The sequence below is a fragment of the Pezoporus occidentalis genome, unplaced genomic scaffold (assembly GCF_034315485.1).
Source record: "Pezoporus occidentalis ecotype Australia unplaced genomic scaffold, CSIRO_AGI_Poc_V1 ctg100, whole genome shotgun sequence".
NCBI classification, from domain to species: Eukaryota; Metazoa; Chordata; class Aves; order Psittaciformes; family Psittacidae; genus Pezoporus; species Pezoporus occidentalis.
Genome location: NW_026912780.1, coordinates 2243617 through 2264673, shown reverse-complemented (window position 1 = coordinate 2264673; position 21057 = coordinate 2243617). Strand labels below are relative to the sequence as shown.

Below are 21057 nucleotides of genomic sequence, written 5' to 3'. Positions count from 1 at the left end.
ATCATAATTGCATTCACATGCACTTAGCAACAATACCTATTTATATAGGGTTCAAACAGAAACATCTTAAGATTAAAAAACCCTGTCTTGGCATAATATATAGTGTAACATCTTTCCCTCTATTTCACCCTTTTTTCCTGATGCAGTCTTAGGCAAAGATAGCAAATTCTCTATGATCTTGGCCTCTGGCAGTGACACTGAAGCATTTCTTGGGGAATTTAATAAGGTAGACTTAGTCTCCTAAGCTGGGGATGATGCTTGCTTCTGTTTATTTATGACACAGGAACCTAAGCAGTGCAAGCTCCTCAAAGCTCCTCAAGCTCCTACCTTAAGATGCCTACAGTTAGGTGTAAATTCCCTTCCATGCATCTGTACTTTATAAATTCACTATTTCCAGGCCAACTCCTTGAAACACTGCTGATTTACACAGCTCCAGTCCAGATTTGCCATTTTCATAGTGTCCTCTCACAACATGTCTGTTGCAGTAGCCATCAACAGTTATCGGAATATTTCTTACCTGTGAGATTTCATTCATCACTACATGAGTGCACCGAGCTTCATATTCCGGGCGAACTTGTTCTTCTTGCTCTAAGTACTCAACTGTGTCCCATTCATACTCCAGTTCAGCCTGCCGTCGCTTCCAAAACTCCAGAAACAAAGTAACTATCCAGAAGACAGACAAAATGAACAATGCCATGTGAGTACTGGACACTGCTTGACGCCCTGTGCTGTAACATTTGGCTTGGTTTTCCATGCAACTTTGCACAGACATGGCATAAAACCCCATGGCTAACTGGCTAATGCAATGGTGAAAATAACTGGATCTACTCCTTCATGCAATTATTGCTTTGGATGCATAGGTACTTTAATAAGAGAAACCTGAGGTAAATGGTGTTGTAAGCACCTGTGAAAGAATGCATATACGTTTATTTGCTTTCTGGCTAAGCCTAGAGTATGGTAACTTTGGATTTTGTATTATAGACTCCTTTTGATAAAGTTTGTCACAGGATGCATAAGAAAGCAAATTGGTTGGATAGGTGAAGAGAAAATACTGAAGAGTGCAGGACATCTAGAAAAGAAAAACTCAGTACACCAAAAATTGCCGCAGGGAAAAACGTTCATTGAATCTGCAGTTTCTACATGGACAAATAATCCATTTGCAGGCAACAAGAACCAATGATGGTTCAGGTGAAGGTGCTTAAACACAGCTGTCTTTCCTTCTCTGCTAGCACCAATCTGATGAGGCCGCAGCTGTTTTTGCTAGGCATGAAGCTTAGAAACTCTCTGGGCTGGGCCATCAGTTAGTTCCCTTGGACCGCGCTCCTACAACTGGAAGCACAGATGCCTAAGGAGTACTGGCTAGACATGAATCCAGCCAAACTCATTACCTCGTCCTGAGACATTATGTGGGTAGGTCTGGCAGCAGAGGCAATGAGAGGCCCACTGAGAAGGCTGGGAGGTGCACACGACAATGGGTGTCAGTACCATGATCCCCGGTACCCCTGGATGCTCTGTTACTGAAGACAGTGCATCCTCAGATCAGTGGTGTGGCTCTGCAGCACTAACTCCAGGAGGAGTTAGTATCCCATTACTGCATTGTTCATTCTCTGGGAGTAATTAACCCTAAAAGTGGTGTTTGGACTTCATCCTGAATGATGAAACATCAATGGCATGCAGTTACATTTCAAAACATTAAAGGTTATTTCCAAAATATTTTTATTTCCAAAAAACCCCAAATTGAAGAATTTGAAAACCAGAAAATTCCATGGGCTGGGCTGTAAGAGGACCTTGGCATCTACACACAGGCAGAACCCCAGGAAACTCTCTTCCCCAGATTATTCACAGGCCTCTTTCACAAGGACTTCTCAGCTACTTCATACTTAGCAGCATAAAGGCCATTCCAAGCAATGGGCCATAAGACCACATCTGCCTTCTCCTGCAGAGCAAGATTAGTTTCCCATAAACCTCTAACTGCTGCCCAGCCCAAACCACAGGAAGATATACTGGTTTGCCCCAGCTGCAAATCCAGCTGCTGCTGGAGACCCCAGAAGTGCAGGGACTTTTTCTGTGACAGCCTTTCTGCTAACAGTGGAAGAAAGACACATAACATAGGGACAGCCTTCAGCCCCAGTACAAAGAAAACTTCTACTAGCCAAAATCAGCCAGCAGCCAAGCTGCATCTTTCAGAACAGGGAAGGAGCTGCTGCTGGATTTGACATTTTCCTTTTTTCCTCAACCAGTGGGCTTTTTTAACAGTGGAAACAAATGACATTTCAGAGGCAGGACATCCAAGCACTAATTCCACCTCATGCCGGTAATTTGTGGTGACCCTTTTCACGTGTCCCTCACCACTGCCACTCAGTGTGGCCCAGGTATTCTGCCTCTGAAACTGTGACAGCAAGGACTGAAAAGAAATGCTTATGTTCAGGGACGGGATCAGTGATGGCAGCAAGTGAAGTGGAAGCTGCCGATCTAGTCATACCATCATGGGATAGGTGGCAGAAGTGTTGGTCCAGAGCAAAAAGGTATAGAGAATGAGTGCCTGAGACAAGATTCCCTGGTGTTTTATGGTGCTTTAAGATCTTTGAAGGGAATACACTAAAAAAGAAGAAATTACTAAAAGTGCATTGATGATAATTATGCAATAATAGATCTAAAAATCTACTAATATTTTAACTGTTTTGGACCAGGAGGTCTACAAAAGTATTAGAGGAAGGTGGAAATTACAGCTGGAATTGCACCATGACCATGGGTCATTTGGATTCGGTACAATTTTGACTGAATATCTGAATTTGACTGGATTTGTAATGCAATTCACCTCCTTATATAGTGAACTTACGACAAGAATACTAACAGACCTTGCAGCCATCACTATAACCATGCTTCTTAAGTTTGTGATTATTAATTTTGAAACCATTCTTCAAAACAGGAAACACAATTTTAATTAAAAAGCAAATTGCAAATAAATTATTTCTATGACAGGAGAAGATTACATTAGTATCAAACTTCTAATTTACTTTTATATAGAGTATTTCCTGCTAGTATTTTGATTTTAGCATGCATTTTAAAGAAGTCTTCTTTTGACACTATATGTTTCATCTTACATTACTTTAAAGCAGTAACTATTTGAAGCGCTTTAGGGGATGTTGGAAGTAGATGACCTCCAAGGTCCCTTCCGACCCAAACTGTCCTAGGATTCTAGGATCTTAGGATAATAAAAATGTGTTTTGCAAAGATGATGTATTCTTGTCAGCATACATACGAGTTTAAAATGTTACATGAGTTATTTTATTCAAAGTATCCTGTGTACAGACCTAACACTGAACTTACTTTGGTAATTTCTGGGTAAGACGGTGCGATAAAGGCCAGTTAACAAAGTTGCTAATATGAACAAACAAAATCATTTCTGGGAAAATGAACCTTGCCATATGCCTGGAATACAGCACCACATGGTTTCACCCATGGGAAACATCCTGGTTTCAGCTATGTTTTCTCCGCTAAAAGACACATCTAGTGCTTTGTAACCACTAGTCACACTTTTTACAGTCAGTTTCTTCAATAAAGACAGGAGGAACAAATTTCCTGGGAACTGTAATAAATGACTGTTTTCCAATTGCCTTGTGCAGCCTCACAGCTGTTAATAGGCACAGGCAGCTCCAAAGCTCTTCAGAAAAATAACAGCTCCTCTGCCAGATATACTTAAGCATGTGGTGGCTCCTGCTGCATGAACATGAGGCAGCTCTAACGATTTCTCCTGGACTTTCCTCCAAGTCAAACGAAACAAAACAGACACTGAAAGACCAACTTTAAGTTCTACAGTTCTTTGTTTTCTTATGATGCTAAAAGGGAGTTCCTGTGAATGTGGATATCTTCTGCTACATAGAACTACCTACTGCTGAATTCCTGTGTGCTAGAACATAAAGTTGTTTCAAATTCATCTGTGTTTATCTGGCTGATGCTGGAGGCTTGGCCAAAATTAGATGACAAACCACAGTTGTTGAAATCGACTTACCCCATATTCCCATAAATACTGCAAACACCAGTGTTCCAAAGCTATCAAATATACAGAGTTTCTGGAAAAATGGAAAAGAAAAAAGGCTTAAAATATAATTAACCTTTTTTTTTTTTCTTCTACACTAACCCAGGACAGAAGCTGCCTACTGAATATGTCGATTTTTAGCTTTTATGTAGCTTAATAAACAACCTTTATTGATTGTGTTTCCTCAGTTTCTGTCAATGTACAGTATTCCACAGTAAATTAAGGAAATTAAATGCAAAGCCCAGAATTAAAAGTATAAGCCAAATGTGCAGCAAGAGGATAGTAAAATGGTGTGCTGTCAGTCTTCCTCCCATCTGTTGCATAGGAAGAGGAAAAACAGTGCTTCTAGTCTGGGAGCTCAGTATAGAGTTATGTATTTTTAATACACCCACAAAAAGGCAATGGACACATCTGGTTTTCATGAGCAGGATGACAACAAATCAAGCCAGTTAGTGAAAACACATTGTGATGAGATACCTCTGTGGTCTCAATTTGCCTTTTCTTTCCATCATAGCCTTTTCCCTGTATTCTTATTTCTTTTACCCTTTAAATGCATTGAAGCAACACATTAAAGCTGGACAAAATATTTTTGGCAAATAGCAGAAAAATTGCAGTTTTGAGAGTGACTGAACCTATGGAAAGGAATAACAAAAGGCTAACATTAGCCTAGTGAGATGAGGTAATGGAGAAAGAAGGTGAGGCTCCCCTAGTGAGGTTAGCCTCCTCCATGGCTAACAGGACATGGCTGTATCAGAACTTCTATCATGGCCCACAACAACACCTCCTTGTTCCCATCTCCTCCTTGGTAACACAGGTCAAATTCAAGGTATGGATCCAGACAACATCTTTGGGGAGGGAAGGGGCAGAATTTAGAAATGTCAAAACATGCTTAAAAAATTTCCTTAGCAAAATTGATCCACAGCTACTGAATCAAGACTTTAGGAATTGAATTTCCCATCCCCCAAATGAGGAAGTATCTCCAAATGGAACAAAGTGTTTCAATTAAAAATCCACTGTAGTCCTGTATCAAATATTTGTGAAATTAAAAAAAAACAAACAAACCAACAATTTGTTTCATCTTAGATCAAATTGGAGAAATCGATGTTGTTTTTACTTTCCCAAGTTCAGTCGTCCTATCAAAAGGAACAATTACTTGACTATTTCTAGCAATTCTGCAGGACATCATTAGTGGAGTAACAGCTTCTTTTTATATGCAGTACTAGAGAAAGCGCAACTAAAGTTCAATAGTGTGTCTATAAGCTGTAAATGTAGTTACCTTGGATGATTCACAAGTGATGGTGAGGTTCCAGTAGGTACATACTTTATCACACTGAGGGCACATGATGATTTTACCTCCTATGTTGGGATCACATACTTCTTGGCTAAAAACAAAACTAGTCAGTCACTTACCAACACTAAATTCTTTAGTCCTTTTTTTTTTGCACGCACGGACAGCACAATAATCTCAGGGAATTGAGAAATAATTTACCAGTCATCTGCTCTCAGGAATTCCCCACCCCAGCCTGGCAATATATCCCCATTTCCATTCTTAATCCTCATCTCAAAAATGGATGACATAAGAGGAAAATGGTTTCCATCCCTCGTACATGGTAGTAATTCTCAAAACTGCTCCCATCAAAACTAAAACCACTCTTCAAAGATCTCACATTTCAACAGGAAACTCACACGCACTACCATAGCAGGTCTGGGGGGAGAAGGAAAGGAACACTGCCTACCAGAGCAAGGAACAGCTGCAGAACCAAAATAGCTACCTAGTCCTTGTGGTCTTCTACAAAGGATCAGGTTGGAAAAAGCACAGAGGGGGCTGCTAGGGCAATACAAAGAATGGCAGATTTGTCTCTTAAGAGATGGCAAAAGAGTTGCCATCTAACCAGTACGTGCTAACCTAGTATGGTGGAGGCTGAAAGGTGGTGTAATTACTTTCTATAAATACATCAGTAAACACCAGGAAGGGAGATGAACTATTTAACTAAATGATAATACTAGCATAAGGCTAAATGGGTTTATACTCCATTAGCCAGAGGAGTGGAGCTCTGGAACAGCCCTTCAACATGTTTTCTAAAGATAAACACCATTCCAGAAGAGTGTATACAGTGTGATGGTCTGTAGATGATTTAGCACAGTGATGACCTCAAGGTCATTGTGCCACAGTTGAATTTGTCATATTCTGATGAGGGCTATGCATCACATCCTAATATATCCTAGGCAGATAAGGCCCCTTGTGCTTGCTCATTCTCTATTCTTCCCTCAAAATAGAGGAAAGAAATTTTGGGGGTCTTTGGATACCTTCTTCCAGAACGACCACAGTGAAAATGATGCTATGGCTTCTGATTGCCACTCCTTTCTTTGTGTTTCTACACTAGGTGTGGTGAACCTAGTGCAAAATATAAATAAAATGAGGAAATAACAAACTCACAGATGTCTATCTCTCTAATGGTCCATGGACATCCATTACTCTTCTTATATTTTGTGTCTTTACTTTCAAATCCAGAACTGCTGTTTTCAGGCCCTTTCATTTTGCCTCTTACTGCGCAGTGTCTTGCAAACCCTGCACAGTCCCCCTCTATAGGTGACTGATCAAAATTGCATGGGATATTAAAAAAGGCCTGATCAGGTACCTCCATGTGCAGTTGTCCTTTGTCAGGCATCCATACAGAAAACAGCCAACTCCTACAATCGCAGCCATGATCAGCATGTTAGTATAAAAGCCCAGCCAAGCAAAGTAGATTCCAATTTTCTCGCCGTAGTATTTCCTGTGGAGGGGAAAGGTTTGTTTGTTTTTTTTTCCTGAAATGCAAGTAAATTCATATTTCTGTTTCAAATGGCTCTTCATTTCATACATTTTGTACCAACTCATATTGTCATATTCCTCCGGTTTGAACTTCGGGATTGCAGTATTGCAGCTGGGTATTTCTATCACCACTTTAATGCCTTTATAAGAGGATAGGAAGGGGGGGGGGGAATGGAAAAGGAGAGAAAAAGCATACCTTGCAAAGAAAAATTTTAACTGGCTGTTTTTTCAGGAAGTGGCTTATCATGAAACCAAGTTCAAAGTATGCTCCTGTGCATAAATTGATATAGGTGCATGGATCTGCCCTCAGAACTGAGCTGTGTCTCTTTGACATTCCCAAAACCAGACCTGCTAAGTAAATTCCTAGTTCATTACTCCAGCCTCAATCACACCAACCTGATGAAATCCAGGGGCTGCAGTTTGAAAATGTTTTTGGGATGAGCCCATTCTCTGTAGAGAAGGTATCGTTCACTTGGGCAGTTGGGATCGGTTGACAGGTGCCTAAAACTAGACTGCAAAACAGAAAAAGCATGAGAAGAAGATACCATTAATCTAACCAGCACAGATCAGTTGTCATCTCAGCAGACCCTATGGCTCTGGCCATGAAGCCAGAGCTTTGAATAGCCTTTTAGTCTGATCTGCTGCAAGCCAGGAAAAGGAGCAGGAAGGCAGCTCTGGAAAAGCACCAGCTTTCAGGATAGAAGGTCAGAAAGGAACCAAAAGCTAAAGCAAACACTTTACGTATGTGAGGTGAAAATAACAGAGACTCACTATTAAATTAAATCGAAGCACATGTCAGTGACTTGGCACTTAGGAATAGAAAACAGAAAAGGATCCATTCTAATTAGAGAACAGGACTAAATTAAAATGGATTTCAAGTAGCTTTAGCATGCTAACATCCTTTGCCTCAAAATAATACTGTACTGGAATGAAGGCTGGAAAGTCTGAGGGATAAATCCAGGGCTTCTAGTCTCTGTTTTAATTTCAAAAGAGAGTTCACATGGAGATAATACTTGTGGGTTTTACTAGGTTATTTGAAAATCTATTTCAATAAAGCCTGTTTTATTTGAGGGACTTTTCCATTCTGTATCTCTGATGCAACAAGACAAGTGACAGAAATCTATCATCTAATCTTGATTTTCAGAGGAGCCATGATATATAATTGTAATTGTATAAAAAGACAGTCAGTAATTACTAGTCATACTGAGTCCAAATTCCCCATGCCATGATAGAAGTAGCCTGCAAGGCAGGTTTTTAATCTTTAAAAGGAAACCTTAAAATGGATAGTCATGAATGGTATTAATTCTATCCTGTAAAGCTTCGGGTTATTTACAAGAAACATGATTTGTCTTGATTCTGCCTTAAAGATTTCCTTAAAATCCTTGTAGGCCTCCTGAATATTTTAAGCCAAGTCCAAAGAGCTGAAGCAGCTACCATTCCTGACCTCTCATGTGCTCGGTGTCTTCACAGCAGAACACACCTCGGACACAGAACTCAGGAGGAAGTGTGTGGGGTGTGGGTGTATAATAGATACAATGCAGAAAGCCAGCCCTCAGTCTTTGCTTGCTGTATCCCATGCACAGCTTAAGATGGAGTTTTTCTTTAGGCAAATACTCTGAAATCTGATTTCTTTTTCCCTTTGTTTTCTTTTTCTGTTCTATTGGTAGCCTTTGTATACACAAAAATTTTCAGTATAATTTTCTTCTTGAAATGAGATGTGACACTTTTTAAAGTGTCAGAAGTGTAGTTACAAAAGCTGGATTTCTTAATACTGCCAGCTGAAATCCATCCCTGTTAAGATTCTCTCTGCATGACTCTGACATCACCTGTGAGGTACTGGACTACCTGGACAGAGCCAGTAGAGGCCTGTGTCTTCCTGCACGTACGTTGCAATGTTTGGGCACTGCGGGAGTGTTTATTGCTGTGTGAGACTGTCACACATCCTAAGATGAGATTTGTAGTCTACATCTTTATTAACAATGTTGATATTTGATTGATAGGAACTTTAATACTGAAAAACTGAGTACTAAAAAAGGGGACAATGTTAAAATTGATTTAGAACTGATGAGACTGTGCGCCATGGGAATTACCACTTAGGCCAGGCACTTTACTGAACTACATCTCCCAGTGAATACAAGTTTAACAACTCTTAAATGAAATATATTGGTTTTTTTTTTCAGTTATGGAGCTGCATTTTTAACCAACAGTGCTCTGAAAGAAAATCTCTTCAGCCAAACTCTGTCTTACTCAACTATGTGGATATAATGACCAGTCAAGGAGTAAAGCAATCGATAGTGCTTCTGTTTTTCGATATAAACCCCACAGATATAGTTCAGATCTCCATTTTAAAATACATTTTAGTTTCAAGCACTGGACTTACATCATGAAGGGGAAATGCTGCTTTGTAGATTCCAGTGTCCAGTAATTTGTTAATGCCAAACTTTTTCACATTGTTTTTGGTTGCATATTCCACACGGGACAGGATAAAATGAACCTGAAATTGATAAATATTTTGGTGTCTCTTGCAACTTGAAAGTGATCACAGCTATACCTGTCTCAACATATACTCAGTTTAGGAAAGGGTAAGCAGTGCTAACAAAATTAACTGCATGGAGAACATAAACCATTCAAATTTCTCCTTTAAATTCAGGTGGAAGAGAAATGGAATAAATGTAAGGTATATTTTCATTCTGGATTGTCCAGGCTGACTCATAAATGATACAGGACTACTGCATCCCAAATATTTATAATTTTTCAGGATGCTTTCATGAAGGTAATTGCACTGATTTGATTAAACACATCTTTTCTTTTTAAGATCAAATTCTAAAAACACTCCATGGACTTACAATTCGGCTTCTAGTTGCAGGATTGAAAAATGTGTCTTTGTCTTGGACATAAAAGCTGGACAAAAGCTCCTTTTGAAAAGGGGCAGTGAAAAACTCTTGCTCAGGTTTGATGATATTTTCATCCACTGTGAAGAGTCTGCTAAACCAGTTGAAAGCTGAGTCTCGGGTTTTCAGGTCATTGGGTTGCAGGGGCAATTTGATGTGCAGAACCTCAGCATATGTGCACAGCACTTCCCAAGGTGCATGCACTTTCACAAAAATAAGTTTTTCATCCAAAACCTGGAATGAAAGAATATTAAAAATACATGTTCAACAAAATGAAAGCAAAGGACTTTTCAGAACATTTTTTAAACTATCCAGAATTTTCTTTCTCTTTACAGCTCATAGAAGACCAACTTAAAGTTGCATTCATTTTCTGTCTTAGGAAATATACCACTGACTTCTGTAAAAGCACTGACACGAGGTGGAAACACTCGGGCATATAAAGGCATATAAAGGTATATTAAGAAAGACAGCTAAATGTTCTTTTAATGTACTTTTTACATATCTGCAAAGTATTTTACAAAGCAATTTAAGAGTAGCAATGCTTCCTCCATATAGCCTGGCATGGCCGCTGTGGGTTTGGAGCTGTCAGTGTTTCCCCAGCAGTTTAAGTACAACCCCAATGTGATGTGACTTGATGGAAGTAGTCTAAGCACACATGGATGCTCCTGGGCGACCCCAGTTCTCAGCTTCATAGTGAGAATGGGGAGAGGGAAAGGGAAATCAGCTAAGACTGCTGAGAAAGACTGCGTGGGGCACTTTGATCCCAGTTGCATGTGCTAACCAGCACCAGTATGCAGTGGGGACATTAACAGCCCCTCACCTCCCGTCTGCACATCACCTGCAGAACTTCTATTGATGCCCTGCATTACTGGGTCTCAGCCACTTGAAATTACATTACATAGCTCACTGGCTCTGGAACATCAGTCAGATATCTGATCTAGCCTGGGGAAACTTCCAGTTTCAAAAGTTTTTCAGTCATGACCATGGCAGAACTACTGAAAACTGCAACATGTAAATATAGTGACATGTAAGTATAGCAAGAGGGCCACGTCAGACTTCCAGTAAGCGGTTAACTTATGAATGCGAAGAGCAAGACTACATCCTTGGATGTGCAGCACGAGTCTGCACTGCAGAAACCAAATAAATACCATGACGCCATAGATTCTGAGTCTAATTTAGGAGAAAGGGGCAAAATGACCTTTTCTGGAGCTCGCTGTAGACTGCCAAACAACAACAAATTTAGACTGGAAATGATTGCCTGGGACGGGGAGACCCATATGGAGCACTGCAACCCTGCAGGGCAGGAAGGAAAGGGGCTTTGAGGGCCTCTAACCCTTCCTGCAAGAGACAGCAGCTCCAGCAGCTGCTGTGAATTATCACAGCACTCTTGAACTGCCTGCAGGCAGCATCGCAGCCCAAAAATACACAAAGCATGATAGTCTCAATCACTTGCGTGGTGCCAGGCCTTGCAAAGAGCAGGGTCATGTGTAGGAGCCCTGCATTGCTCTTCTGGCAGGGGCATTCTGCCCTGCACACCCACTGGCTTCCCACATGTCCTACATGGCCATAATAGGGGGAGAACCTCAGAGTACAGCCAGTGCTTCCAAGTGCTGAACAAACACAACCTCCCATCCAACAAACACAATTCCATGTAATCTCCCAGCTTACCATCTGCATCATTTTGCAGAGGAAAGAACAGACACAAAGTTTAAAAATTGCACATCAGAAAACAGAGGCACTACTGATGGAAAAAGATGGGCTTTTTTCTCCTGAGGAGAGAAATGTTACAGTAAATTCATATATCCAGTTTCCTTATTCCCACAGGGGCAGCTTTGCTCTCAGATACGGCCGTTCACACAGGGAAGAGCACTCACCGATCTCGTTGCTTCAAGTTGCAAGCCGTTGTTTATCAGGTTTGATTCATATACTTGTCTCTTCCTCTGTTAAAAGGTATTGAACACCATAAAACATCTGTTCCAAGTTTCACAAATACGTATGCACAGAAGAATGGAATTGCCTCCCAAAAAAATCATTGGGTCATTACCTCTATAGCCCACTTGACAGCTACTGGCTGATAGGTACAGTCTTACCTACTGATCTTGATCCGGCGTTTTGTCTGGTATGCAACATTGCCCATATGCAACATTGTCCTCAAATGCAGCTACAGAGTATTCACCCTCTTAGTTTCTGGTACATTGCAGAGGTAAAAATGTGTCCCAAATTTTGAATTTTGAAGAGCAATTACCCCTGAAACTTGTGATCTCCTTCATCTTTAGTCTCTAATCAAATTTTTGATGGCAGCCTCCCTCCCGGCATTAATTTGTCCTTTAGAAAGTCTTCATCTCAAGAGCTTTCATACCACTTTTGACCCAGCAGCCTGTAACTTTATTCTTCTTTCACAATAATCATATGAGTTCACACAGTGGTTCAAATTGTAGTAGCCTTCTACATTTTAACCTATGAATAAGCATCCCCAAAGGAAGTAGTCGAGAGCTATAGTACTTGAAGAGTCAGTGGTGTTATTCTACAAGCATTTGATGTCTCCTGAAGGATATGGCAAGTTTTCCTTCATGGATCACTTTAATTTCACTTCACAGTTACCAGAACTTGGCAGGTAGTGAGTTACAAAAATATCTGAAATATCTTGGCAATCTTTTTGCTTCTCCACACACATGGCCTCCCCCCAAAACCACACAGACAAACAGCCCCTCTCCCCTCAAAATACACAACACCATAAAGCATTTACAAGAAATTTTGAAACTTCATATGGACTAATCAAATCTGAAAGCCATCTGCATCAACTGGATACTTCCACAATGAGATGTTTATGAAAGTCAAGGGTGGCCAGCTCTCCCTGGCCTACTGGCTGCATGTCAAAGTACCAGCATGGGTTAGGGGGGAGCACCTGCAGGTGGCTTGGGCTGGGAAAGGGGCCTCTGTGAGCAGTTGCCAGAAGGAGATGACATTAATACACTGTGAACTGATGGTTTTATGTGTGAACTAGGGTAGCAGGGTAGGTTAGGCATGCAGCGAGGTTCTTAGAGTGACTGGGTGATACTACTTTCTTACTCACAGATTGCTTTCATTCCACTGACCAATATTTTTGTTGTTTATATGCCCTGTGCTTAATGGATTCTGCACCTACCACTAAAGGAACTTAAAATGAGAATGATCCAATGTTTTCTGTCACCTGGCTCTCTATAGTCAGACTAACTGCCTTAAGATCTGTGCTTAAGATGCAGGCCTGTGGAGGACCTAAGTCAATGAATGACCCTTTACATAAAGTCTTAGGAACTTTGGTAGATACATGGCAAATGATCTTCAGGACTAGACCCAAGACCCACTCAGTCTAGGTGGGTAATGCTTAAGCAAAAAGGGCAGAAATCCTCAGGAGTTCTCCCGGCACAGGTCATGTATCCCCACATAAGTTTCATCTAGTTCTTTAATGTTTAAAGACTGCTGCAAGTCCCCATGCAGAAAAAAAACATTTTCCAAAAAACTCTAGCAAGTCTTGGAATTAAAAGTCACAAACCTGAACAATAATATAAACAGCCTTCCCCTTCTAAACTTCCTTAGTTCTCAACTGCAGCACCTGCATGTAGCAATGTTCATGAGGGACCAATTTCATATTTTGTTCAAAGGTACTTGTCAAATCTGTTTCAGGCTTTCTGCCTTTTTGCTCCAGTGAATATCACCTTCTTCTTGAGTTAGGGACAGGAAGAGACAAATCTTCCAATCTGTTTTCTTCTTTCATCAATACTTTCTACATTTCTCCTTATTCCTCTATTTTGCCAAGATAAAACCACAATCCCAAACTTTGATTGGGGTCTTCATGGAGGCCTCTCTCCATGTGCCATTAATCCACTTGCTATTGGTGACAGTAGCATGCTTTTCGTATTTTTCCATTGTGTATATAACATTGTGTATATATATATGTGTAATATGCACACTTATATATACCTCATACTTTCTACTGTCTAGAATTCTGATGGTAGCTGAGCTTGAAGAGGACACAATATAGCTGTTTCCTGTGACATCTAAGTCTCTTCCTTGTACTAACAGCACTAACTTAGAATCCCAAATGTTAATGAGTTTTTTCCTTGCGGTAACGTATTTCCTTTCATTTTTCAAATTTCATAGGTAATAGTGCTCTCCATTTTCCTTCAAAGATAAAGGTTCACAGTTGTCTTAGCTTCTGAATAAACTATGTACTGATTTTCTCTGCAATTTTTGTTATGTCGTAACTCAATCCCCTTACCAGATCGTTAATATATGTAGTGCGCAAGACAGGAATTGTTTGTCTACACCACTATTAACTCTTCTGCCTTTTCATCCTACCTCTTCGCTTCTTCCATATTCACATGATTTTTTTGTAAGGTGAATAATACCGAATCATGAAAATAATTCAACCTAAGCTCTCCTTTGTTTCAGAAAATAAAAAAGGCTAAGTAACTGCTTTGTTTCTTCTTAGATAGCACAAAGCAGGGCAATTCTCATTTACAGAAGTCTAATACTGATTTTTTTTTTATCTTATAATTCAGATTGCTTTAATAATTTATTATGGCAAGGCGTTACCCAAATTAATTTTCCCTCAAAATCTTAGAGGAATGTTGACAATATTAAGGTTTCTAATAATGCATTAATGCAAGTACTGGGGAACAAAGCCCCTGGGAGGCTTTGCTAATTAGGGGCTTTGCTATTTTATATAAATGATTGAATTATGTGTATGATGATCTATGGAGGAGCTAGTCTTTTACCCAGAGGAGTCTATAGTGGTTTTGCATTGACTGGGGAATACAGCATAAAGATATGATAGCTTATTAGGCTGGAAGGTAGAGACTGTCCCAGCTTTATTTCAGTATCTGGCATTTTGCTCAGCAACCAGCAAGGCTAAGCTGTAATGATAATGTGATGATGGTAAAGCGCAACCTGACAGATTTTGATGACTGAATGGCTAGCCAGTCGACAAAGACACTACAGGATGCATAAGAACATACAATCTTAAAGAACTGAAAGCAAGTAAGTAAGTAAATTCCAAGTATTACAGGCATGTAGGAGGGCTAGCTCTTGCGAGCTGCTTTTACACCATAGTGCTTTCAGTGCCTCATGTCTTCCAACCCTGAGGAGACTAACAAGACTCTGAATCTGGAAACTGGTAGCAGACCACTAGCAGTTCTTTTCTCTGTGTTGCTTAAGTGGTAGGGAGCACTTGCTGTGATTGACAGAAGTGATAGGAGGATGCCCACTTATATCTTTAGTTTCTTTTGTGCAAACAGAAAAGTTCCCTACAACAATATCTGTGTGACTTCAGAAGAAAACTCCTAACAAGGAAGGAGTGCTTGAATATCCACCTCTGCATTACCTGACAGGCAACACATAAATCACAGTCAAGAAGAGAAAGAGCACGGGGCCTGAAGCCAATCTCATGGCTATCAAGTAAAGGGAGTGGAGAGGATTGCTGTATCAACATTAGCTACCAAGTCTCATGGTTTCTTTGGTGGTCTTTGAAAGCTCTCCTGAAAGTCCCAGTTGTCAACATTAGGAAATTAATTGCTTGAGAAGCTCTGCTTCTGTAAGCTTCTTAAGTTTGAAGATAATAAAAATGTGAAGCAAAATATGCTATAAAGGCCAACAAAAAAAAAAGTAAACCCAAAGAACTCAAAATACATATTTTCTGAGATACCCTCTGATTTTAAGCAGCCTCGTGATTTTCTGAAACCTGATTCATGACCACACAGCACTGGCAATACTGTAGTCTAGCCCTGCTCTCAACAGTGGCTTCTAGTCACCCTGTTTGGAAAGACCATTTCTGGTCCTATGGATGTATGCAGTAACTTCAGAGTAACTCCCTCCTTCCATTTGACTTCTGTCATTCTCCCTTTTATCCAATTGTCAAAGAAGTAAAATTCAGATTTGGGGTTGCCTCAGGAACAGAGATTTTATTTCAGTGAGTTCCTGCTTCAAAACCAGTCCATCCAGTAGACATCAGGGTAGGTGTGATTGCCCTCCACCCAGTGCTAAAGGTCCTTTTCTTGATTGTTATCAGACTTCCTCAGTCTGCTGACTGAGCATACCACAGGCATGTAAAGCCTGCCATCCTCTACTGCCTAAAATCACCACATAAAATGGCACTGAGGTACCCTTCTTCTCTGTAAATGCAAGTATCGTTCTCTCACCACAGGTATGACACATGCTAAACACTGGGAAAAGTACAATTAGCTTTTGAAAAGTTATCCAAGTTTTTTGTTGCTGTTGGTTATCTAAACTAAACAAGTCTGGAAGCAGGAACTGTTCATTGTTTGCTTAGGAATACAAACTCCTCTAACCCTGCTGAGGCTCTCTGCAAAACAGTACTTAAAAGTGTGTAATATTTTCTGTGAATTATAGTTTGCATTTAATTTGAAACAAAAATTAAAATCTAATTTTGTGAAGCACAAATTATTTCAATCCTGGAAATGAAGGTTTTGCCTACATTCCTACTTAATTTACTGATGATCTTTCTCTTAGTTTCTGTTGAGGGGAAGCAGATGGACTAGAATGACATTCTGCATCGATTTACTTTGAATTCATCTTTCTGGCACTGACCCTTTAACTTTCAACAGTGAGCTCCTTGCAGACCCCAACAGATAAAACTGTCATTTTGGAGCATTCCTGGGAAGACTGGTTATATTTAATTCCTGTTCTGATGGTAACCTACTCTGACAAATAGGGTACATAAATTGTAGGTTCAAAACCCATACTTTGAGTAGGAATTCTAATTGATTGCATTGCAGTTTCTGGAATATGCTTCTGACAGTTCGATTTTTGCTATTGCTTGCAAAATTAATTGCAAACCAACTTAGAAAGGTTTGGAGTTTGAATTAAGTTGTACATGTGAACTGTATCTGCGAACATTTGGATCTGTATATTATGTTAGAAACTTCCATGAGGGTGCCATTTCTTTAATCTGATTTTGCCTCCTTTAAAACAGATTTTGGAAACATGAAAAAGAGGGAAGCACAGCGCCACTGCATCTGTAATTCCGTATTTTTGATTCTTCTATCCAAATCAGCCCCATGTTTTCAGTTAATTCCTTCTGTATTAGACATTTTCCCAAGAATACTGCTAATTACTATAAATTAATGCTGGGTCATTTTCTCAGTTACACTTATGCAATTCTTTTGAAAAAGAAAGCCATTCAAATCAAATGTAATGATGGTCCCAGGACCCGATTCTTCTCTTGCTGCAGAAGAATAGATGGATCTGTGCCCTGTTTCTCTGAATCCAGTTACATTGGATAACTTGGTTGAGGTCTGATTTTCAAATCATAGAAATTTCAAATCGTTCTGACTGAATTCAGTAAGCATCTGGGAACTCCTTCACTCTTGGTATCACACAAAACCACTCAGTCCAGCACACAGAACTTTTCACATCAGAAACATCGATCTGTAGTTGTCCACTAGCAATTCAAGTTCTGCCCCAAATTCCATGTCATGCAACCAGGTGGGGTGCACTGTGCATCAGAAAGAATTCGTGCCAGTGACTACATTGCTGATCCCTACATTTCACAGACCTGCAACGTTGCACATGGCCAGTGGAGACATTGCTGCTGACCTCATTGAGGTGAGGATTTCACCCGATGAGACCAGATCTGGATCTGCTATTACTGATAACCTCGAGATTCCAAATTCTGTGAACCATAATGCTCTGGATAATAGCTCTATAAAAATGCCAGGAGTGTCAAAGAAAGAGTAGCATGAATGAAGAACCGATTTAGGCTTAAAGCACCTTGAATTATACAAGATAGTGCTTATAAAATTTGGCATTTTCAGTTCATCATTGATCACAGACAGACAGTGATGTATGCAGGATTTAAAGCTGATAGTAAATGGGAATACTGCTCATTTTGGTTGTATTTGGTCACAAGGGTAGAAGTCATTTGTCCCAGAAAAAAATACAACCAAATAAACACCAGTAAAGATAAGCTATCAAATTGGTTTTATGCTAAGACTGATAAAATTTGTATGTATCTTGGGCAACAATATCCCCACACCACTCTGGGAACTGTGCTAGGCCAAATTATTCCTTTCCATGGAATTCCAAGGATGCAAAACTGTACCAAAAATGTCCTCTTCCTTTCCATCTCAGACATAAGGTATATGTATTTTCTTTCTCCTTTTCAAATATTCTATTCATATATGTTTCTTTGGTACTTCTCAGTTTCTGTCCTTTCACTCCTACTGTGGGTGTGAGGTAGGTCCTAAAGCAATGTCCTGCATCCCACTCAGGAGGACATACAGGAAGAAAAATATCAGTGCTGCCAGTGCCTGTACAGCATTTGCTTAGGAAGTGAACATCTGCAGCACAGATAGCTTCCTCCACTTGCACAGCAAGTAATCTCAAGTGAGATGAAGGACTTTTCTGTCTTTGGGATGACTAAAGCACATTTGGAGTCCATATCACCCCAGTCACGTGTCTCAATCTCCTGGCTGTGCTTCTGTCTATACAGCTTTTGTTGGCCACTTTGCTCCTTGACGTCCACCAAGACCATGAGGGCCTCCTTCACAGAGCTGCTCCCCAGCCACTCAGTCTTCACTGTATCCCATCATTAGTCTAGTACACTCTCATTCTCACATATACTTGCATTCTCACATTTTTGCATGCAAGTAGACTGCTTCCTCAGCATGCCACAGATTCAGTGTGGCTGCAGATCTTTGTAGGATTGAGACCTATGGAAGCAAGGTTTGGTTTTTTTTTGCAAGCATCTAGTGCATTACCCACAATCTCCAGGTCTTATTACTCGTGATTTCATTCTGGTAATGTCCTAACATTAATGCTGCACTAAAAATACTACTCTATGGTTCACATTTAATTTCCATCACTGCTTGGAAAAGTCACTCATTATATTTTTAAGTACATTTGGGCAATGGCCAAATATTGCAAACATAAATGTCAAATGCTAATTGCTAAAACCAATTGTTTCCAAAGGGGCAGCTTTTTGTTTCTAATTACGTCTTTCAATTATTTTTTATTGCTGATCTTGTGATCAGGGATAATGCAACATCCACTCACTGCAGGACTCTTTTAAACCCTCCTAACAACATTCCTTATGGCTGCCCTGTTATTGCCAATGACAACACTGTGTAATGAATATCAACCAACTTAGCTAAAGGCCTTTTTACTCCTGTTTTTCTCTTTCTGAACTGCAAATGACTATTTGTATATGAGATGCTTTCAGTGATACCATTGTCCTCACTGCCTCTACCAGAGGCTGCTGCTGCACATTTAGAATTCCTGTATCAGAGAAGGAAGCATGTGGGTGGGAGAGTGCAGATGCCAAGGGGACTACAATCCTGTGGATGGATATTTCTCAGGCAGTTCAAAATTAAAACATCTCAGTGGCATGGATAAGCTTGGTTTTGTGGCCCTTGCAACATAATGAATATAGTCCACTGGAGTAATTAAAAATAACCTATGATTGTTGTTCATGGTTGCTAAGAAGCACCAAGTAGAATCATAAAATCATAGAATGGTTAGGGTTGGAAAGGACCTTAAGATCATCTAGTTCCAACCCCCCTACCGTGGGCAGGGACACCTCACACTAAACCATGCTACCCAAAGCTCTGTCCAATGTGGTCTTGAGCACAGTAGGCACTGGCATGAGTCAGAAATCTTTTGCAAGGTTCCCAGGAAGGGCAAGCTGTTGAAGTTTCAAGGGAAGGAGTGATACAGGAAGAAATTCTGGTAGCAAAATGGTGTACAATTATGTCCCATAAACTACTTAGGTACTTTATTGGGTAGAACGTCAGCAGCTATGTTCATAACTGTGATTTGGAGCATCTGATGAGTTGCCTCCTTCTTTGGGTTCTCTGAATACTATGATTTTAATACTGAAGTTGATTAAAGGCCTAATTCAATCACTGTGGGTATGGAAAGCTGCCCTAGACTGATTACCTTGTGTCCAATTTTAACTAGGAACCTGATACCAGCATTTTGCTGCTCACATCTCCTAAGGGTTCACTGAGGAGGATGCTCTGAGGTCACATAGCACAGTCTGACAAGCATAGTGTGCAACATACTGCCTGTTTACCCAGCAACCTACTGGCTTGAGCTCACTCCTTTTCCCAGCTCAATTTGATGGGCTTCAGTCTCCCAGCTCCCAAGAGCACTCCGAAGACACGGCAATGCAATCACTATTCTGGGTGAGGCATTGTCCTTCCTGCTCTCATAAGCAACAAATTAGATTTATACAGAAAATAACTTACCTTCTGCTTTTTACGATCACTCCTCTTATGAGTCATTTTTCTACTTTCATCTTCATACACCAAAACAAAGTCAATTCTTCGCTGCCCATCACTGAAGAACAAGGAGTCAGCCTTACCATCAAAATCCACCTGGAAGGCAAGTAACATAGCTTAATGTGCAGACTTTCTGTTACCAGTTCCTTACTTTCTTCTTGTTACACAATATTCCAGTGAACAGAGAAATTTAGTTCATAGGGAACTCATATAACAAGAAGCCTGAAATCATAGAATCAACTCGGTTGGAAAAGACCTTTAAGATCATCAATTCCAACCATTATGCCAAGACTGCCATGTCCACCCCTAAAACATGTCAACATGTCAACAATATAGACAAAAGTAGCATGGAGTAGAATGGAGGGAAAAAAATATATCCAGGAGTTTGGCAGGTCTCTGCATGACATAAAATCAACAGAACTTTGACCCAATTTTGTTCTTTAAAAATAGTATATTAGCTTTTGGCAATGGGAGGAGCATTGGGATTCAGCACCTTCACCAAAAAATGTATCTGTCAAGTAATTTCTATGCCATCGCAGGTACTGTTAGTCTACAAGATATGTTGTTGCCTGACCACAGTCTCAGAATTAGTGCATTCCCATCTGTTCCCTTACCTGCCAGAAGCTTTAGCATATCTACAATTATTAATCCCCAAACCCACCATTGCCCCGAAAACAAAGAACATGGCCAGGCTGGAGATGAACTCTCAAAATGGACACATTCTATGTGGGTTTATTTCTCTTTATATTCAAAACATCTCAGCAAGCAAAAAACATCTTTGTATGCCACACATCCATCATGTTATAACAGACGCCAAAATCAAAAGGGTTAATATATCCATAAACCATTGTCTAGTCCCCAGAGGAAAGTAAGACAGATTGTCATATCCACTAATAACATCTTAATGTGTTATTTCACATGTTAAATGATACAGACACATTGATGACAGGGGAACCTGTATGCACAAGTAATGATTTTGTAGTTTCTTAGAGTACTATCACATGCCACAAGCCCTCCTTTCAGGTCATCAGAATTGTC

The 21057-nt window shown here is 40.1% G+C and overlaps 1 protein-coding gene across 2 annotated transcripts in view; it reads right to left on the bottom strand.

The window, feature by feature from the left end:
* Window positions 1-21057, bottom strand: part of ANO6 (anoctamin 6) — a 75556-nt gene that overhangs the window by 17026 nt on the left and 37473 nt on the right. For both annotated transcript variants that reach the window (XR_009963588.1, XM_062612633.1), the window contains exons 3-11: window positions 19987-20115; window positions 11617-11682; window positions 9698-9976; window positions 9232-9345; window positions 7248-7363; window positions 6679-6813; window positions 5316-5421; window positions 4013-4073; window positions 518-663 (exon numbers count right to left, since the gene is read on the bottom strand). Coding sequence is in view for 1 of the 2 variants with exons in the window: in XM_062612633.1 (XP_062468617.1) it covers window positions 518-663; window positions 4013-4073; window positions 5316-5421; window positions 6679-6813; window positions 7248-7363; window positions 9232-9345; window positions 9698-9976; window positions 11617-11682; window positions 19987-20115 (1152 nt within the window). In the remaining variant the exon portion in view is untranslated. The remainder of the gene's footprint in view (window positions 1-517; window positions 664-4012; window positions 4074-5315; window positions 5422-6678; window positions 6814-7247; window positions 7364-9231; window positions 9346-9697; window positions 9977-11616; window positions 11683-19986; window positions 20116-21057) is intronic.